The 16781-nt window shown below is 45.6% G+C and overlaps 1 protein-coding gene across 2 annotated transcripts in view; it reads right to left on the reverse strand.

Moving 5' to 3' along the window:
• The window catches only part of USP10 (ubiquitin specific peptidase 10), a 77121-nt gene extending 60734 nt beyond the window's left edge, over positions 1–16387 (reverse strand). The window contains exon 1 of one of the 2 annotated variants that reach the window (XM_032156294.2): positions 16240–16387. Coding sequence is in view for 1 of the 2 variants with exons in the window: in XM_032156295.2 (XP_032012186.1) it covers positions 16240–16260 (21 nt within the window). In the remaining variant the exon portion in view is untranslated. The remainder of the gene's footprint in view (positions 1–16239) is intronic. The other variant, XM_032156295.2, reaches the window with a different exon arrangement.
• Positions 16388–16781: the final 394 nt, after the last annotated feature.

Consider the following 16781-nt stretch of genomic DNA (forward strand, 5'->3'; position numbering starts at 1 on the left):
CTTCATTCTCTGAATTACTACAAAAGAACCTGCCACACGCACCACATAATTCAGCACTTAATTACACATCTTGTAATGCGCCCAGTTGTTTCTTACGCCTTAGCTATCCATTATACACAAAGGTAAGGATGCTTTGCTTATCTTCCTGGATATCTACAGCAGTAGCTGAAATAGTTGGACTTTACCAAACATAAGCCAGCTTATTGATAAATACTTTATAAATGGCCCGGGAGTGGTGGCTCACGCCTGTAATCCCAAGCACTTTGGGAGGCCTAGGCGGGCAGATGACTTGAGGTCAGGAGGTCGAGACCAGACTGGCCAGTATGGTGAAACCCCATCTCTACTAAAAAAATATAAAAAGTAGCTAGGCGTGGTGGTGCATGCCTGTAGTCCCAGCTACTCAGGAGGTTGAGGAAGGAGAATCGCTTGAGCACGAGAGGCAGAGGTTGCAGTGAGCCGAGACTGCGAACTGCACTCCAGCCTGGGTGACAGAGCAAGACTCTATCTCAAAAAATAATAGTAATAGGCTGGGCGCGGTGGCTCACGCTTGTAATCCCAGCACTTTGGGAGGCCGAGGCGGGGGGATCACGAGGTCAAGAGATCGAGACCACGGTGAAACTCCGTCTCCACTAAAAATACAAAAAATTAGCCGGGCGTGGTGGCGGCCGCCTGTAGTCCCAGCTACTCGGAGAGGCTGAGACAGGAGAATGGCGTGAACCCGGGAGGCAGAGCTTGCAGTGAGCCAAGACTGCGACACTGCACTCCAACCCTGGTGACAGAGGGAGACTCCATCTCCAAAAAAAAAAAAAATTTAGTAATAATAATAATAGACCTTTTTAAATATTTTTCAAACATTTCATATGTAGAACTTGTTTTTTATATTACTTTTAAAATTTTTAAAAATTCATGTTTTAAATATCCACTAAGTATCTTCTTAATACCCCATAGCAAAATATATCTCTCCCTTTGCCCCAAAAATAATCAATGAATTAAGGATGTTCATCTTCCAGTTTACAATAATGTGCTTAATTTGCTCTAGGAAATAAGATAAATTCACAACTAAAAATGGGACCAAAAAAACCTGCCAAACATTACCATTTTTAGTATGCATAAACTATAACTTGAGAATACACTGCAGTCCTTAAAAAACAAAGCTGAAGATTAAGTTAAGGCTCTTGAGATCTAAAAACAAACAACAATCACAAAGAAAAATATTTAATGGAAAAAGATTCACAATATAAGAAATGGAAAGCCACGCATGGTGGCGCACGTCTGTAGTCCCACCATTTTGGGAGGCTAAGAAGGGAGAATGGCCTGAGCCTAAGAGTTGGATGCTGCAGTGAGTGAGCTACAATTGTGCCACTCACTCCAGCCTGGATGACAGAGCCAGACCCCATCTCTAAAAAAGAGGAAGAAGTGGGAAAAACATTTTACTAAACAAGTATCATTCCACATTTTAAGAAAGAAAATACTATACCATGAACACACCACGACAAGCTGGCTCCCGCCAGCCACCCACCTCCCGCCACCCTAAGGCCTGCCCCTCTTCTAGGCACTGTTCAGGCCCTCCACGTTTCTCAACCGGGTCTCTGCAACAATCTACTTCCACCTCTGTGCTCACCCCTCACCCTCCAAACTGCATGTGGCCACAACAGAGCTGTCTCTCAACTGAACCTTACTATTCTGGTGCTCAGGAAAAGTCTTTCAAGTCTCCCAGAACTTTTCAGGTTAAAAGACCCTAGCAGATCCTACAAGACGCACCCATCCACCTTCCCAGCCAACCCCCAGCGCTGCAGCCCTGACAACTCTCCACGTCCCAAATGCACTTCGGCGATATGGCACACGCCAGGTCTTTCTGCTTTGGGTGCCCTTCTCTTGGGTCCCTGCTGGCCTGGCTCACTCTGCACACTATAGAACTCAGTTCCAAAGGCTCATATTTGTGAACTATTTTCTTCACAAACATGAGCCAAGGTGTCCCTGGGGACTCTCCTGTGACGGTCTCTCTAATTCTGGATCCTAACAGTTGATTCTCTAGCTTCTTTCCCACGCTAGACTGTGGGCTTCTGAATATGTCCACTGTGGTATGTCTTTCATGAATGTGTTTGTTAATAAATATTTACTGAGCACTCACCACATTCTAGGAATAGGGGCCCTACCAGTGAACAAAGCAAACAAAAACCCCTGCCCTCACGGAGCTTATATTGGGGGAGGACAAGAGAGTGAACCAGACACGTCTGTCAGGATACCAGGTATGTAAGGTATTAGGTGTGAAGTGCTCTGGAGAGGGAGCAAGGAGACAGGGTGACAACTGTGAACGACGGCACGATTTTAAAGCTGGGTAAAGTGGGCATGTCTAAGAAGATGGCCCAGGCACAGAGACTCACTGAAAGTGGGGGAGCAAGCCACAGGGACAGAGGGGGTGAGCCTGTCTACAGACAGACGGTCTCAGAGAGAGACAATGCGTTCCCCTCCATTTCTGTACCAACAATGGCTGGCACATAGCTGAGCTCAATGAATAACTAGTGGGTGAATGACGGCTTTGGCTGAGATACCTAAGGTCACAAAGGTGGGGAAAGATAAACTAACTGCGGCACACCAACCGAAAGGCTCTTTCCATGTTCACTGGTGACACATAATTGGGCCCTATACTGGAAAGGTCGGCTGCTCCGTGGTTCCTGGATTTGGGAGACAGCTGCATTTTGCTCTAAGCAGGCCTGCGAAGATCACTGGCATGCCCACTAACAGTCCTGGAAGAGCTTTAGTACACGGAGCCCCCACAGCCAAGCACTTGCTGGTAACTCTGGTGAAGGCATTCTCTCTGCATTGCTAAGTGTCCTATGATCTCCAGACTACACTCGCTGAGAAACAAACCAAGGAATAAAACAAAATAACTTACATGCGACGTGCGGGTCAGTCACCTGGATTCAAGAAACTACACAACAGAGGTAAACAGAGCACTGAAGGGCTGGGTGCGGTGGCTCACGCTGGTAATCCCAGCACTTTGGGAGGCCGAGGCAGGCGGATCACGAGGTCAGGAGATCGAGACCACGGTGAAACCCCGTCTCTACTAAAAATACAAAAAAAATTAGCCGGGCGTGGTGGCGGACACCTGTAGTCTCACCTACTCAGAGAGGCTGAGGCAGGTGAATGGCGTGAATCCGGGAGGCGGAGCTTGCAGTGAGCCCAGATTGCGCCACTGTACTCCAGCCTGGGAGACAAAGCGAGACTCCGTCTCAAAAAAAAGAGAGCACTGAAGACCCTGAAGAGCAGCTTAGGGGTCACTCATGCATTCCAAATGCAGAAATGACAATCAATCTGATACTTTGGGAAGCAGCCACCTCTTCTTCATCAGCTCTCATTACTATTTCTATAGAAGGCAAATCTGTCCCTCATGGTCTTTCATGCTGTGGTCCTGAACTTCATGCCTAAAACTATTACAGAAACACCAAAAACAACCATACGCAGTCCTGAAAAACAGTGAATGACAACCAGCTGTTCTCTGTTTGCTTCAACTGGTCCCTGTCAATTAACCGATCCAACAGACAAACACCTGAGTGCCCACTGTGCTACGCAGTGGGGACACTGGGGGAGCCAGACCACACCAGACTCAAGAAAGCCTTCCTGACCCGACAGAGCAGCCAGGCCGGTGGCTGCTCCGGCTCATCCATGTGGTGTTCACCTCTGCATAAGGCACAACCTCCCCAGGCAGAGCGATGTCCTCCTCCCACTCCTCTCACGACAGGGCCACACAGGCCTCTGTACACAGCTGACTGCCTCCCGAGGAAGGACAGGGCATCTACAGAATCAAAGTATAAGGGTCTTCAAAGCCTGCCGTGCACACAAAATACTGCGATTTCTTTCCCTTCTCACAGAAAAGAGATCAACTGATGAATATGCTAACTTAAGTCTATGTTTCCACCCAAAAGCAACAAGGGCAAAGAAGCACAGCTGCAAGGTGTTCCTGTCCACCTTAAAAAGCAAAAGCCACCGGGCGCAGTGGCTCACGTCTGTAATCCCAGCACACTGGGAGGCTGAGGCAGGGAGATCACTTGAGGTCAAGAGTTCAAGACCAGCCTAGCCAACATGGTGAAACCCCGTCTCTGCTAAAAATACAAAAATTAGCCAGGCATGGTAGCATGCACCTGTAATCCCAGCTACTAGGGAGGCTGAGGCCACAGAATCACTTCAGCCCAGGAGGCAGAGGTTGCAGTGCGCTGAGATCTTGCCACTGCCTGGGTGACAGAACAAGACTCCATCTCAGACAAAAAGAAACAAAACAAAACAAAACAGCTAGCCCTTTCTCAAGCCTAAAACTCTAGTTACACGTGGAAGAAAATTTCTGCTGCTGGCATCTAACTTAGAATACAACATTGTGGCACAGAAGAGCAAAGAGGTAAGAAGCAAGAGAGAACCAAGCGTAATTATTTCAGCACCAGTTTGGGAAAAACTAGAGACTGGAATTTCCTCACCTGACGAATCCATGAGCAACAACAGCAAAAGGGAGCAGGAATTCCTGATGGTAAATTGCCTTAATGCTATGCACACATCCTCAGAGATGTTGACAACCAGGCTTCAGGATGAATTAGAAAGTTCCAGTTTTCTGGGACACCAGACGCTCACAGTTACACTGAGCTGTGGGGGAGTGTGCTGATCCCATGCTGTCCACAAGGGTCCTATTTCAAGATGTTGGGTGCAGAGCAACAGCCAGAGCAGCTCTTAAGGCTTTGGGGAACACACGTGTACCTACATTTTTAAAAACATGTTTTTTGTAACTTATAAATCCCAACACGGGCCCTGGCACAGAGCAAGTGCTGGGTAAATGCTTGTTTAAAAGGCATAATCATGTACTTAAAGAATGCCAAACCAATGTGAAATCTCGTTCTGAAGACACAACATGACAGCTCTTCAAAGTGGCAAAATGTCAGGTTTCTCATCTGCTCAAAACTGTTCCACAATTCCACTCAGCGCTAAAATAAGTATCACACTCAGAGTGAGGGGCACAATCCATATTTTTGTTGTTGTTCACACCTAACCTAGACTGGAGATGTAACACTTTGTCCAAAATATGATTTCGTTATTGCTATTCATGGGAAAGTGCTCAACAAGTTAAAACGAAAAAAGCTGTACACAAACCCATGCAGAGGATCTGACGGCCTGGGGACCCTGGGGACCTGCTCACAGGGATCCTTACTCAGTGTCTCTGGGTGGCACCCAGGGTGCCAGGTGATTCTGGTATTAGAAGAGGGCACTCAAAGATCACAAACCTAAAAATGCTGTTAAATCCAACGATTCCAAATCTCTAAAGTTTACTACCAAAAGTACTATAGGAAACATTTAAAATAAGGTAACAGAAGTCACCTAAGTTTTTCTTACTATTTTCTTTATTTTCTATGAATATAATCAAGGGACAGATGCTCGTTTTTAAAGGTGCCTCCCCCTCAAAATAAAGGGAGTATGTCCCTAAATGACCTTCCCTAACTACTCTATCCAATTATCACTGAGGACACTGAAGGGCTACTTGCCTCACATTAATCTGTCTCAGAAGTCCCCAAAAGAAATGCCCTACTTCTTTCCCCTCAAAGTTATGAGGCTTAAGATGCCAAAGTGAGCAGAGAGTAAAGTCCCAGCTATGGAGTAGAGCCTAAAGAATCAAATCCCTGACAACTCTCAAAGCATCTCAGACAGACCCCTGCACAATCATCTCAACCCAGCAATCTTTTTTTTTTTTTTTTTTCCAGATGGAGTCTTGCTCTGTTGCCCAGGCTAGAGTGCAGTGGCACAGTCTGACTCACTGCAACCTTTGCCTCCCGGGTTCAAGCGATTCTCCCGCCTAAGCCTCTCAAGTAGCTGAGATTACAGACATGCGAGACCACGCCCGGCTAATTTTTGTATTTTTAGTAGAGATGAGGTTTCAGCATGTTGGCCAGACTGGTCTCAAACTCCTTACCTCAAGTGATCCGCCTACTTCGGTCTCCCAAAGTGCTGGGATTACAGGCGTGAGCCTCGCACCCGGCCTCAATCAGCAATCTTAACACTGAGTTTTGCTACCAACTTAACTCAGTCCTGAGCTTGGATTATCAAATTCTTTACCTCTCCTCTCCAGACTCCCAGCTAACCAATTCACCCTACACACCATTTCAGCCACAAATTTATCTGTTTCCCAAACAGGCTGCAGGCTTCGAGACGGTTCCTCTGCACATTCTCCTCCACACGCCCTTGTCCGTGTGCTTCTCTGCCTGGAAAACTCCAGCTCAAATGTCACCATTCTAGAAGACATGTCTTCCCAGCTTTGCCTAACATTCAGTCCCACTCTCCTCCTTTTTTGAAACACCTTATACCTAACTCCTGAGTCATGCAACTTCCCTCCAGCTCCACTGCACCCTCTGAGTCAAAAGTCCAAGGACCCTGCCCTAGATGATCTCCTTACTGCCACTGCGACCCTGTGAGTCTGTTCTTCACTGGGCAGAGTATGATCCCAAATGGCAATGTGATTATGAGGTTCCATGGTCGAACGTTGTACCATCCCCTCTTCCACACTTTTCTCAGAATAAAGACAGGAACATCTAACAAAGGCTGCAAGGTTGGATGATGCGTCTGTCCCTCCCCTCCAGCTCTGTGCCCAAAACACACAGGTCCTTGCTGAGTTCTCCAAAATGCTCCAAATTCCCTCCCGCCAAAGGTCCACCGCACATGCTGTCCCCACTGTCTCATGCTGTAAACGCGTCACTTCCATGGGAACCGTTCTCTGACTTCAGATCGTGTTCCCTTCCTTTGGGAAACATCTCTCAGTTTGGAGTGACATGTACGTAACTGTGATTATCTGATTAGCAAGCTGTCTTCCTCACTGGACCCATAAACTCTTCAGAGAGAGAAACAATGCCTGTTTTCGCTCATCACTCCCTCCTCAGTGCCTGGTACACAGCAGCCACTCAGTAACTATTTGCTGAATGAATGAACAAACGAATGAATGAAAGTTCTTGGCTATGTTGTTCATACTTGCGTTATAGGAATTACCACCCTGAAACTGGATGCACCCAGCCATTAGCCCGCTTCTCTCCCTCGCTACTCAGTCAACTTCTAAAGCACAGGAATTCTCTCTTCAGCTCTATACTCCTAACGTCCGGCCAGCAAAATCTCTGAACAATCACAAAAGATATAAAGTCCTTCATATGTGGTTCTGAAAAAAGTGTCTAGTATTCTGCAAATTAATTCTAAACAAAATAGTAAACCACACTTGGAAGCCCTGATTTTGCATTTTATTACAAGTCAGAAGTAGTTAAATGTAGATATCTCTCAGGAGTGGGACCTGAGTTGGGGAGTGTTTTGTTTTTTGCCATTGCAGTACTCTGACGAAACAAAGTGACAGAAGACAAAAACATGATTTTCAAGAAGATGGAAAAAAATTCACGTTAATTACCCAGTTTCTCATTATTCCCTAGGGCAGGTCACTTACCAATCTCCAACTAATAAAGTTTGTCCTCTCATAAATCTAGTGCAAAGGCAATGGATGGACAAGAATCTGAATGTGAATCAGACCTCCTTTTTTGTTTTTTTGCAATGGAGTTTCACTCTTTCGTCCAGGCTGGAGTGAACTGGCGTGATCTCGGCTCACAGCAACCTCTGCCCCCACGGGCTCAAGCTATTCTTCTGCCTCAGCCTTCCGAGCAGCTGGGATTAAAGGTGCCCACCACCACACCCGGCTAATTTTTGTATTTTTAGCAGAGATGGGGTTTTACCATGTTGGCCAGGATGGTCTCAAACTCCTGACCTCAGGTGATCCACCCACCTCGGCCTCCCAAAGTGCTGGGATTACAGGTGTGAGCCACCACGCCCAGCCCAGACATCTTTTTACAATATAAACACTGCACAGCATGACTGCTATTAAGGGGGTGGAAGTCTTCAAAATATTTCTTATCTTTTCTTTTTTGACATAAGAGTCTTGCTCTGTCACCAAAGCTGAAGTGCCGTGGCACAATCTCGACTCAGTACAATCTCCACCTCCCAGGTTCAAGCGATCCCCCACCTCAACCTCCCAAGTAGCTGGGACTACAGGAAAGCACCACCATGTCCAGCTCATTTTTGTATTTTTTGTAGAGAAAAGACTTTTGCTATGTTGCCCCGGCTGGTCCCAAACTCCTGAGCTTGAGTGATTCGCCTGTCTCAGCCTCCCAAAGTGCTGCGATTACAGGCGTGAGTCACTGCACCTGGCCCAAAATATTTCTTAAGACAAAAAAAAAAAATTGTTTGGACAACATGTTATAAGTTGTTACAGTACTTCCACAGTCCCCCGCACACTGGATCCTGATAAGCCACTTTAATCTCCAGAATATCTGCTTCATTCCCTGGCAAAATTAGGTAAACATAAGAAAACTGATTTCAGTAGGTGTTTTCAATAATTTTGAAAACACGGTTTGCTCAACAAAGTTCAGTTCAGCGACTAGATAGAACAGACCATATTATGAAACAACGGAACAACAACAACAAAATACTCCAATGGAAAAAAGCATAGAAGACACACACCAAACTGACGATTAAGGATCAGAGAGGAAGGGAATGACTTCTACTTTTCACTTTAAATACGTCAGTGCTGTTTTTGTGTCTTAAAAATAGCATGTCTTTATACTACAAAATAAAATAAACGACTTTATTAAAATGTACCCCACACAAACTTTAGTGAATGGTAACATATTATAGTAACAGATTTTGTAATTAGTAACATTAAAGTTTTTAAACGCTCATTTCATTCATTCATTCTGTAAATGTTTCTGGAGGAACTACTAAGGGGAAGTCACAGTGTGAAAGATTATGCCTTCATCAGTCTCTTCTGGAAAACCAGTTTGGCAAAGCAGAAAAAGCAAAGGATTTAGAAGTCAAAACACCTGCTTTTAAAAGGTCCTGATGGCCAGCAGCCATTTGACCTCAAGTCACAACCTCTCTGGGTCTTGTCTTACTCATCGTTAAAATGGTTATAATAATACAGGACAGAGTGGCTGTAAGGCGCAAACAAGCTAAGGCACTTTCTAAACTATGCAGTTTATAGAGTTTATAGGCTTCAAATGATGACTAATACAATGCTTAGTATCTCGTAATAAATATGTCCCTCCTTGCCCAATGATCAGATCTACTCAGAAAGCCTACTTCAGGTCTTGAATAACTACATATATTGTCTTGGCCCGGCGCAGCGGCTCAGGCCTGTAATCCCAGCACTTTGGGAGGCCGAGGTGGGCGGATCACGAGGTCAGGAGATGGAGACCATCCTGGCTAACACGGTGAAACCCTGTCTCCACTAAAAATGCAAAAAATTAGCCGGGAGTGGTGGCGGGCACCTGTAGTCCCAGCTACTCGGGAGGCTGAGGCAGGAGAATGGCGTGAACCCGGGAGGTGGAGCTTGCAGTGAGCCGAGATCGTGCCACTGCACTCCAGCCTGGGCGACAGATAAAGACTCCGTCTCAAAAATATATACATAAATACGTATTTATATATATATATACACATATATATAAATAAGTATTTATAAATATATACATATATAAATACGTATTTATATATACGTATATATAAATACGTATTCATAAATATATACATATATAAATATGTATTTATAAATATATACATATATAAATATGCATTTATAAATATATACATATATAAATATGCATTTATAAATATATATACTTATATACAAATATATATACAAATATATAAATATATATATAAATATATATACAGTCTTTGTAGCCATGTAAGGGAAATTATTACTTAAAATATCAAGAGAAGGGGTATACAGGAACTCTCTGTACTTTCCTCTCAATTTTGCTGTGAACCTAAAACTGCTCTAAAAAATGAAATATAAAAAAATTGTTTTAATGTATCAGAAGTTTTTTACATTGGGCAGGAATCTCAAAAACCTCTAGAATTGAACTTCATTTTCAAATTCTCTTCTATTTTTAACCAAAACTTCAACATGTCCTGTCAAAAGTAAAAAGACTGATATTTGCAGAATGAATAGGGAGGCTAGGCGTGGTGGCTCACACCTGTAATCCCAGTACTTTAGGAAGCTGAGGCAGGAGGGATCCCTTGAGGCCAGGAGTTCGAGACCAGCCTGGAAAACACAGCAAATCCCTGTCTCTACAAAACAACAACAAATTGTTTTTTTCAAAGAATGAGTTGGAAGGCTGGGGGCAGCGGCTCATGCCTGTAATCTCAGCACTCTGGGAGGCCAAGGTAGGTGGATCACCTAAGGTCAGGAGTTCGACACCAGCCTGACCACCATGGTGAAACCCTATCTCTACTAAAAATACAAAAAAATGAGCCGGGCGCGGTGGCTCACACCTGTAATCCCAGCACTTTTGAGGGGCCAAGGTGGGCAGATCACCTGAGGTTAGGAGATCAAGACCAGCCTGACTAACATGGTGAAACCCATGTCTACTAAAAATACAAAAACTGGGCCACTTGCGGTGGCTCATGCCTGTAATCCCAGCACTTTGGGAGGCTGAGGCAGCTGCATCACCTGAGGTCAGGAGTTAGAGACCAGCCTAATATGGTAAAACCCCATTTCTACTAAAAATACAAAAAAATTAGCTGGGTGTGGTGGCAGACACCTGTAATCCCAGCTACTCGAGAGGCTGAGGCAGGAGAATCGCTTGAATCTAGGAGGTAGAGGCTGCAGTCAACTGAGATCGCACCATTGCACTCCAGCCTGGGCAACAGAGCAAGACTGTCTCAAAAAAAAAAAAAAAAAAAAAAAAAAAACAAGCAAGGGCATGATATGTCTGTACTCAATATACACAAATGGAAAGGAGCACATCTTCATAAAACAAAGACAAATGGGAAAACAAAAATCTAGCACCATCAGATCAGGAAGAAAGAGAGAGACAAAGGGACAGAGGGAGGAGTCAGATGTAAAAATCAGGTTCAAAAGGCACAGAAGTGGCTGGGTGTGGTGGCTCACGCCTATAATCCCAGCACTTTGGGAGGCCGAGGCGGGCGGATCGTGAGGTCAGGAGATCAAGACCATCCTGGCTAACACGGTGAAACCCACTCTCTAGTAAAAATACAAAAAATTAGCCAGGCATGGTGGCGGGCGCCTGTAGTCCTAGCTACTCAGGAGGCTGAGACAGGACAATCGCTTGAACCCGGGAGGCAGACGTTGCAGTGAGACAAGATAGCGCCAATGCACTCCAGCCTGGGCGACAGAGTGAGACCATCTGAAAGAAAAAAAAAAAAAAAAGCACAGGAGTGGGGACGCTCACCGTTTTATTAGGGATATTCTCACTTCAAAATGGACGGGTTTTGAGACCCCTGAGCCATACAATACAGGCTTAAGGAGATGTCCCTCCAGCTAATACCAGAAAAGTAAACTGAGAATGGATCTGAAGAATGACAACCGATAAGGCCCAACGGGGTGGAGACCGAGGACTCTTAGGAGCAGCCACCATTACAGCGCAGACGGTCGCAGGTGCTGGGCCCGCACTCCACATGCACACTCTCCTAACAATTCTCATGTGAGCCCAAAGGTAAAGTCGAGGAATTCAGGCTTTAACAGCCCCAAACCACATTTCTATCTCAACACCTTACCTGCCCTATTCCAGGAGAGGACAACCAGCGCACGATGTTTCAAGACAGGGCAGAATGGCAGTGCTGGTAGAGCTTCTGGGTTCTCAAGTCATCTGATGAAAATGGGATCATGGCCCAGGAGCTTTCAAACAGCCAAAAAATAGCCACTTCAGAAAAAATCTAGGATCTGAAGATTCTACATCGAGGTTTATGATAAATTCTACATTTTCTGATCCTTGAAACAAATACTATACACGTGCCACACGGGCTACCTTTATTTTCCTACACTAATTCTTCATCCAGCCTGTATTGACAGAAATGGTCACAGAAAGACCTTTCGGGAGGACACTTCAATAAACAAGAAAACTGCAGTCCAAGCACATGTAAGTCTTTGGAAACGAACATCTACACTGCTGAAGTGGCACTAAAGTGACAAATGACAGTAATCCAATGGCCCAAGGCCAGCAAATTCCATTGCAAACAGATTTATCTGTTTTGGGTGATGGTGATTCTTGCATGTGTGGCAGTAAATAGAAAAGTAACAGCCTAACTACAAATTCAAAAGCAACCTCTTCCCACTATGTTTCGTATTTTGGTATAGTATAAGTAAGAAATGTCCTCAGCAACCACATTTAATGTGCCACTTGAATACCGGGAACCATTAACAGGAAGTACCTACAGGTCTGAAATTATATCTTTAAAAACAAAAAAACAAAAAACCAAAACAAAAACCCTAATGTAACTAATTCAACTGGAGATGATACCACCTTTCTCAATTACTTGAATGATATATTCTGAGCACAGCACAACGCAACGTGCCGCTTAGGCTTGGCATTAAACAGCAACCATTAAGCTTTGTAATCCTTTTCTCCTTTAAGTTTTCCTATGTGAATCACTGCTTAAATCCTATCAGTTCCACATAACAGAACACTGAAATACATGTCCTAACGTTTGCTTTAGTGAGGAATTTAGAATGTGGTAGGCCCGCTTAGTATTCACTGGAATTTCAGTGCGCTGCACTCTCAATGAGATGGGCTCAGAAGCATGAAGGTGAGGTCCTGGTACAGGGCGGCTGCTCAGACCATCTGTACAAACCACTAAGGCGACCACTGGCTCACAAACTTCTCAGGCCATCTGTACAAACCACTAAGGTGACCACTGGCTCACAAACTTCTCAGGCCATCTGTACAAACCACTAAGGTGACCACTGGCTCACAAACTTAAAACATCTACTCTTAGGACATGTTTAAATAGCTTGCTGTCACTATGCAAAGGAAAACTGTTATCTCCAAATGCCCTGTCAACATTTCAAATAATTCTATTTGCTTCAGCCGCTCATTACTTGAGACTCTAATAAAAATGTATCTCTTTCAAGAATTAACACTAATCCAGCTGTTGGCTAGAAAGATATTCAGCAATACAGTAACATTCAGCCATAAGCTAGAGGTGGAACCCAAGACTTCCACCATGTAAAATGTGGGGGTCCTGCTATCACAAGGTAAAAAAGAGACTGGGGTGAGTCTATGCAGAGACAAGGACAGAAGCCAACTGCATGACATTCAAATTGGGTGTAGGAAGCATTATTGTGGAGATTTCACTATAAATGACATCAATAATCACAAATATTTTTTCGCTGTAAGGCAAAACTAATAGCTTCAAATTAATTACCCCAAATAATTTAATCGGTCCCCTCAGTGACAAGGATATTCACTTGGACTTAACACTTCAACTGTTAAAGTTCATTTATTTGTCTTTGCTAAAATGTTGACAGTTACTGGTCTCAAAATGTTTCCAAATTCTTCACTATTACACTTCAATACAGGTAACAGGGATCAACCAACACTGCCTAATATTTGGAAATACGGTTATTAACCTATAAACTTTTTTCTTTATTTCGAAATGGAGTTTCACTCTTTTTTTTTTTTAAGACGCGAGTCTTGCTCTGTTGCCCAGGTTGGAGTGCAGTGGCATGATCTCAGCTCACTGCAACCTCCGCCTCCCAGGTTCAAGCGATTCTCCTGCCTCAGCCTCCCAAGTAGGTGGGACTACAGGCGAGCTTCACCACACTTGGCTAATTTTTGTATTTTTAGTAGAGACGGGGTTTCACCATATTGGTCAGGCTGATATCGAACTCCTGACCTCAAGTGATCCACCCACCTGCGCCTCCCAAAGTGCTGGGATTACAGGCAGGAGCCACCGTGCTGGCCTGTAAACATTTTTAAATTGTAACTTTTTCCACGTCCCATTATTCTCAGTGACAAATTTAACTTTAACAAGACAATTTTAAAATAAGACCTTCAATTTGCAGTTGTTATTCCCAACATAAACAAGTAATATGCATATCACGGCGCTTAACATCTGATAAACAATCAGTATTTGCTGAATGAACGAATGGCCATTAAGGCTGCAAGACTCTTAGGACAGTAGGCAACCAAATAAAACAAGTTTATTAAAACGCTCAGAATGACTCGAGCAGGAACCAGTAAGTAAATCCTGTCATACATGATTCCATTACTTGTTTCCATTACTATTCTTTTAAAATGAAAAGAGAAATCGCCCAGGCGCAGTGGCTCACGCCTATAATCCCAACACTTTGAGAGTCCGAGGCGGGTGGATAACCTGAGGTCAGGAGTTTGAGACCAGCCTGATCAACATGGCGAAAACAGTTTCTAATAAAAATACAAAAAATTAGCCAGGCGTGGTGGTGGGCGCCTGTAATCCTAGCTACTTGGGAGGCTGAGGCAGGAGACTCGCGTGAACCTGGGAGGCAGAGGTTGCAGTGGGCCAAGATAGCGTCAGTGCACTCCAGCCTGGGCAACAAGAGCCAAATTCCAACTCAAAAAAAAAAAAAAAAAAAAAACAAGAAAATAGTGAGAAATCAAACTATTTCCTTTGCTACTTTCTCCATGCTAAAACTTAAAAGCATTTAAATCATATTTTAAAAGAATAAACCCAAAGTGTTGCTAACATTTACGTCCCACCAACTTTTGCTACTCCAATTTTCTAAAGATGTGTGTAACGCTTTAGACTGTTGTATAAAAGGTAAATACTGGGACAACGAATGCAAACAAAATTACAATTAAGTTTACATATTATCCGTCCCCATTAATTAACATTTCAATCAACCCTGAATTGTGATTGATGCTTATTAAATAAAGGAAGTGAGCTATGCCTAAAGATGCTTTCTTCATGTCAAAATCACAAGAAATACCGTACATTAATTCATAATGACCCTTATACTTGTTCATACGAATTCTAACAACAGGCTAGTTAATTAGTATTTAAGTTGAGAAAAAAGCAAATATCAAATCTTTTTTTTAATAGAAAAGTCTAAACGAAGCTAAATACACCAAATCTCTTAAAATCCTTGTGTTAAACATTTGTAAAAATTATTCAATTACTGATCCCTTTTTTGGTGCAAAGACCTACACTACTTACAAAAGTAAATGTATAAGGGAACAAAACGTTAAAGGGGGAAATTCTGATGCAAACTAAACTACAGCTAATTTAACAAAATTGAAGCTTGTCGTAAGATCTAATTTTTAAAAAAGTTTTCGCATTTTAGATTCCACAACACGCATTCATTACAATAGTTACGAAAATCATGTTTCAAAAGAGTTCTAGTCAGATTGACTTCATCTGCAGAAGGGCAACAAAACCCAATTGCTTATGAAGGGTTATGATTTTACTCGCAACCAGTTTCCCGAACGGCTACTTTGTTTCATTTCCCCGTATTTAATACAAATACACAATGAGATGGTTTAAAAGTGTGCAACAATTTATAGAGACCAGATGTCAACAAATTAGCAGTCTAAAGCAAGGGTGACAAATAATACATCAGGCCGATTTTTGTCCAGAATAATTATAATGGCGGAGGGGGGAGAAGGTGTGAGAGAAGGGGTGGGAGAGGTGAATAAGAGCTTAACTCTACACGCCTATCTCCCAAAAAGAGCTCTTTCTTTCCACTACGGGATTATTGTAAAGGGCCCCTAAGCTTTAGATACTGTTCAGGCAGGGTGCGTTAGCGTCAGCCTGGCTGGGATGGATTCGTGCAAGGGATGTCACTCAAATGCAAGTGAAAGTACGGTCCTTGCGACTTATTTCGAGTTTTCTTTGCAACAGTAGCCTAAGGCCGCTACTCAGCGACTTCTATCTAAAAACCAGAAAATCGGCAACCCCCGCGTCATCAATCAAGCTGAGAAACGAAGCTTTTGGGGCAAAGGGGCAACAGGGCACCCCCAAATCTGAGGCTCGCTCCAGGCAGAGGCAGCAACCTGAGCTGCTCTGGGGCCCCTGCCGCTCCAGGGGACTCCCGGAGCCCCCGGGCCGCCTCCCCCGGCCGGCGCGACGGGGAGGGCCCCACTCCACACCCCGGGCTCGCCCCGCGGTCCAGCCCCAGGGTGATTAACCCCTTCGGCGCCCCCCACGCCCTCCCCAGCCGGGGCCCGGAGCCCCCGCTCCTCGAACTCGCCGGGATTAGGGGTCCGGGTGGCTCAGGGGGACGAAGGCGCGGCGGGCGCGGAAGCGGCGGGTGGCTCCGGCCTAGGCCCGGGCAGCATGTCCCGGCGCCCTCCCCCACTCCCACACGCTCGCTCCGGGCAGGGCGCGGACGCCCGCCCGCCGCGGCGTCCGCCCGCCCCGGGCTCGGGCCCCTTCCGGCCGAAGGCGCGGACCGGCGGCTACCTGCGGGCTGTGGAGAGCCATGGCTGCCCGTTTCAATGGGACTCGGCGCTCCTCCGGCTGTTCACGCTGCTTCCCCCGCCGCCGCCATCTTCTCGCCCGCACATACACACTCGCATCGGCCGCCGCGCCTGCGCACTGGCCGCGCGCCGCGGGGCGCGGGGAGGCCGGCGCGCTGCTGCGCCTGCGCGGCCGACAGGTGGGCGTGCGCCTGCCCGGCCGCGGACCTCCCCTGCCCCGCCTGGAGCCTGCCGGACTCTGAGCCCCGCGACCCTCGGGCGGAAGCGGCCGGGCGGCTGCACACTAGGAGCCCGCCGAGGCCTGGCTGCGGATCCGGAAGGGGACAGGGCAGGCAGGTGGAGGTGGCAACGCCGAGGCGCCGGCGGGCACCGGCTCGTCACCTACTGGGGGCCACTTGGGCCCCCGGAGCCCGGGAGCCGCGAGCTGAGGTCGGCCTGGGGCCCACGAGGCGCCCTCAGCGTTCCTGGGCCCGGGCCTCGGGAGTGTTCGCATTAGATGTCCGAGGAGGGTCTGGTTTATGAACA

This window comes from Hylobates moloch, unplaced genomic scaffold, assembly GCF_009828535.3.
Source record: "Hylobates moloch isolate HMO894 unplaced genomic scaffold, HMol_V3 SCAFFOLD_6, whole genome shotgun sequence".
NCBI classification, from domain to species: Eukaryota; Metazoa; Chordata; class Mammalia; order Primates; family Hylobatidae; genus Hylobates; species Hylobates moloch.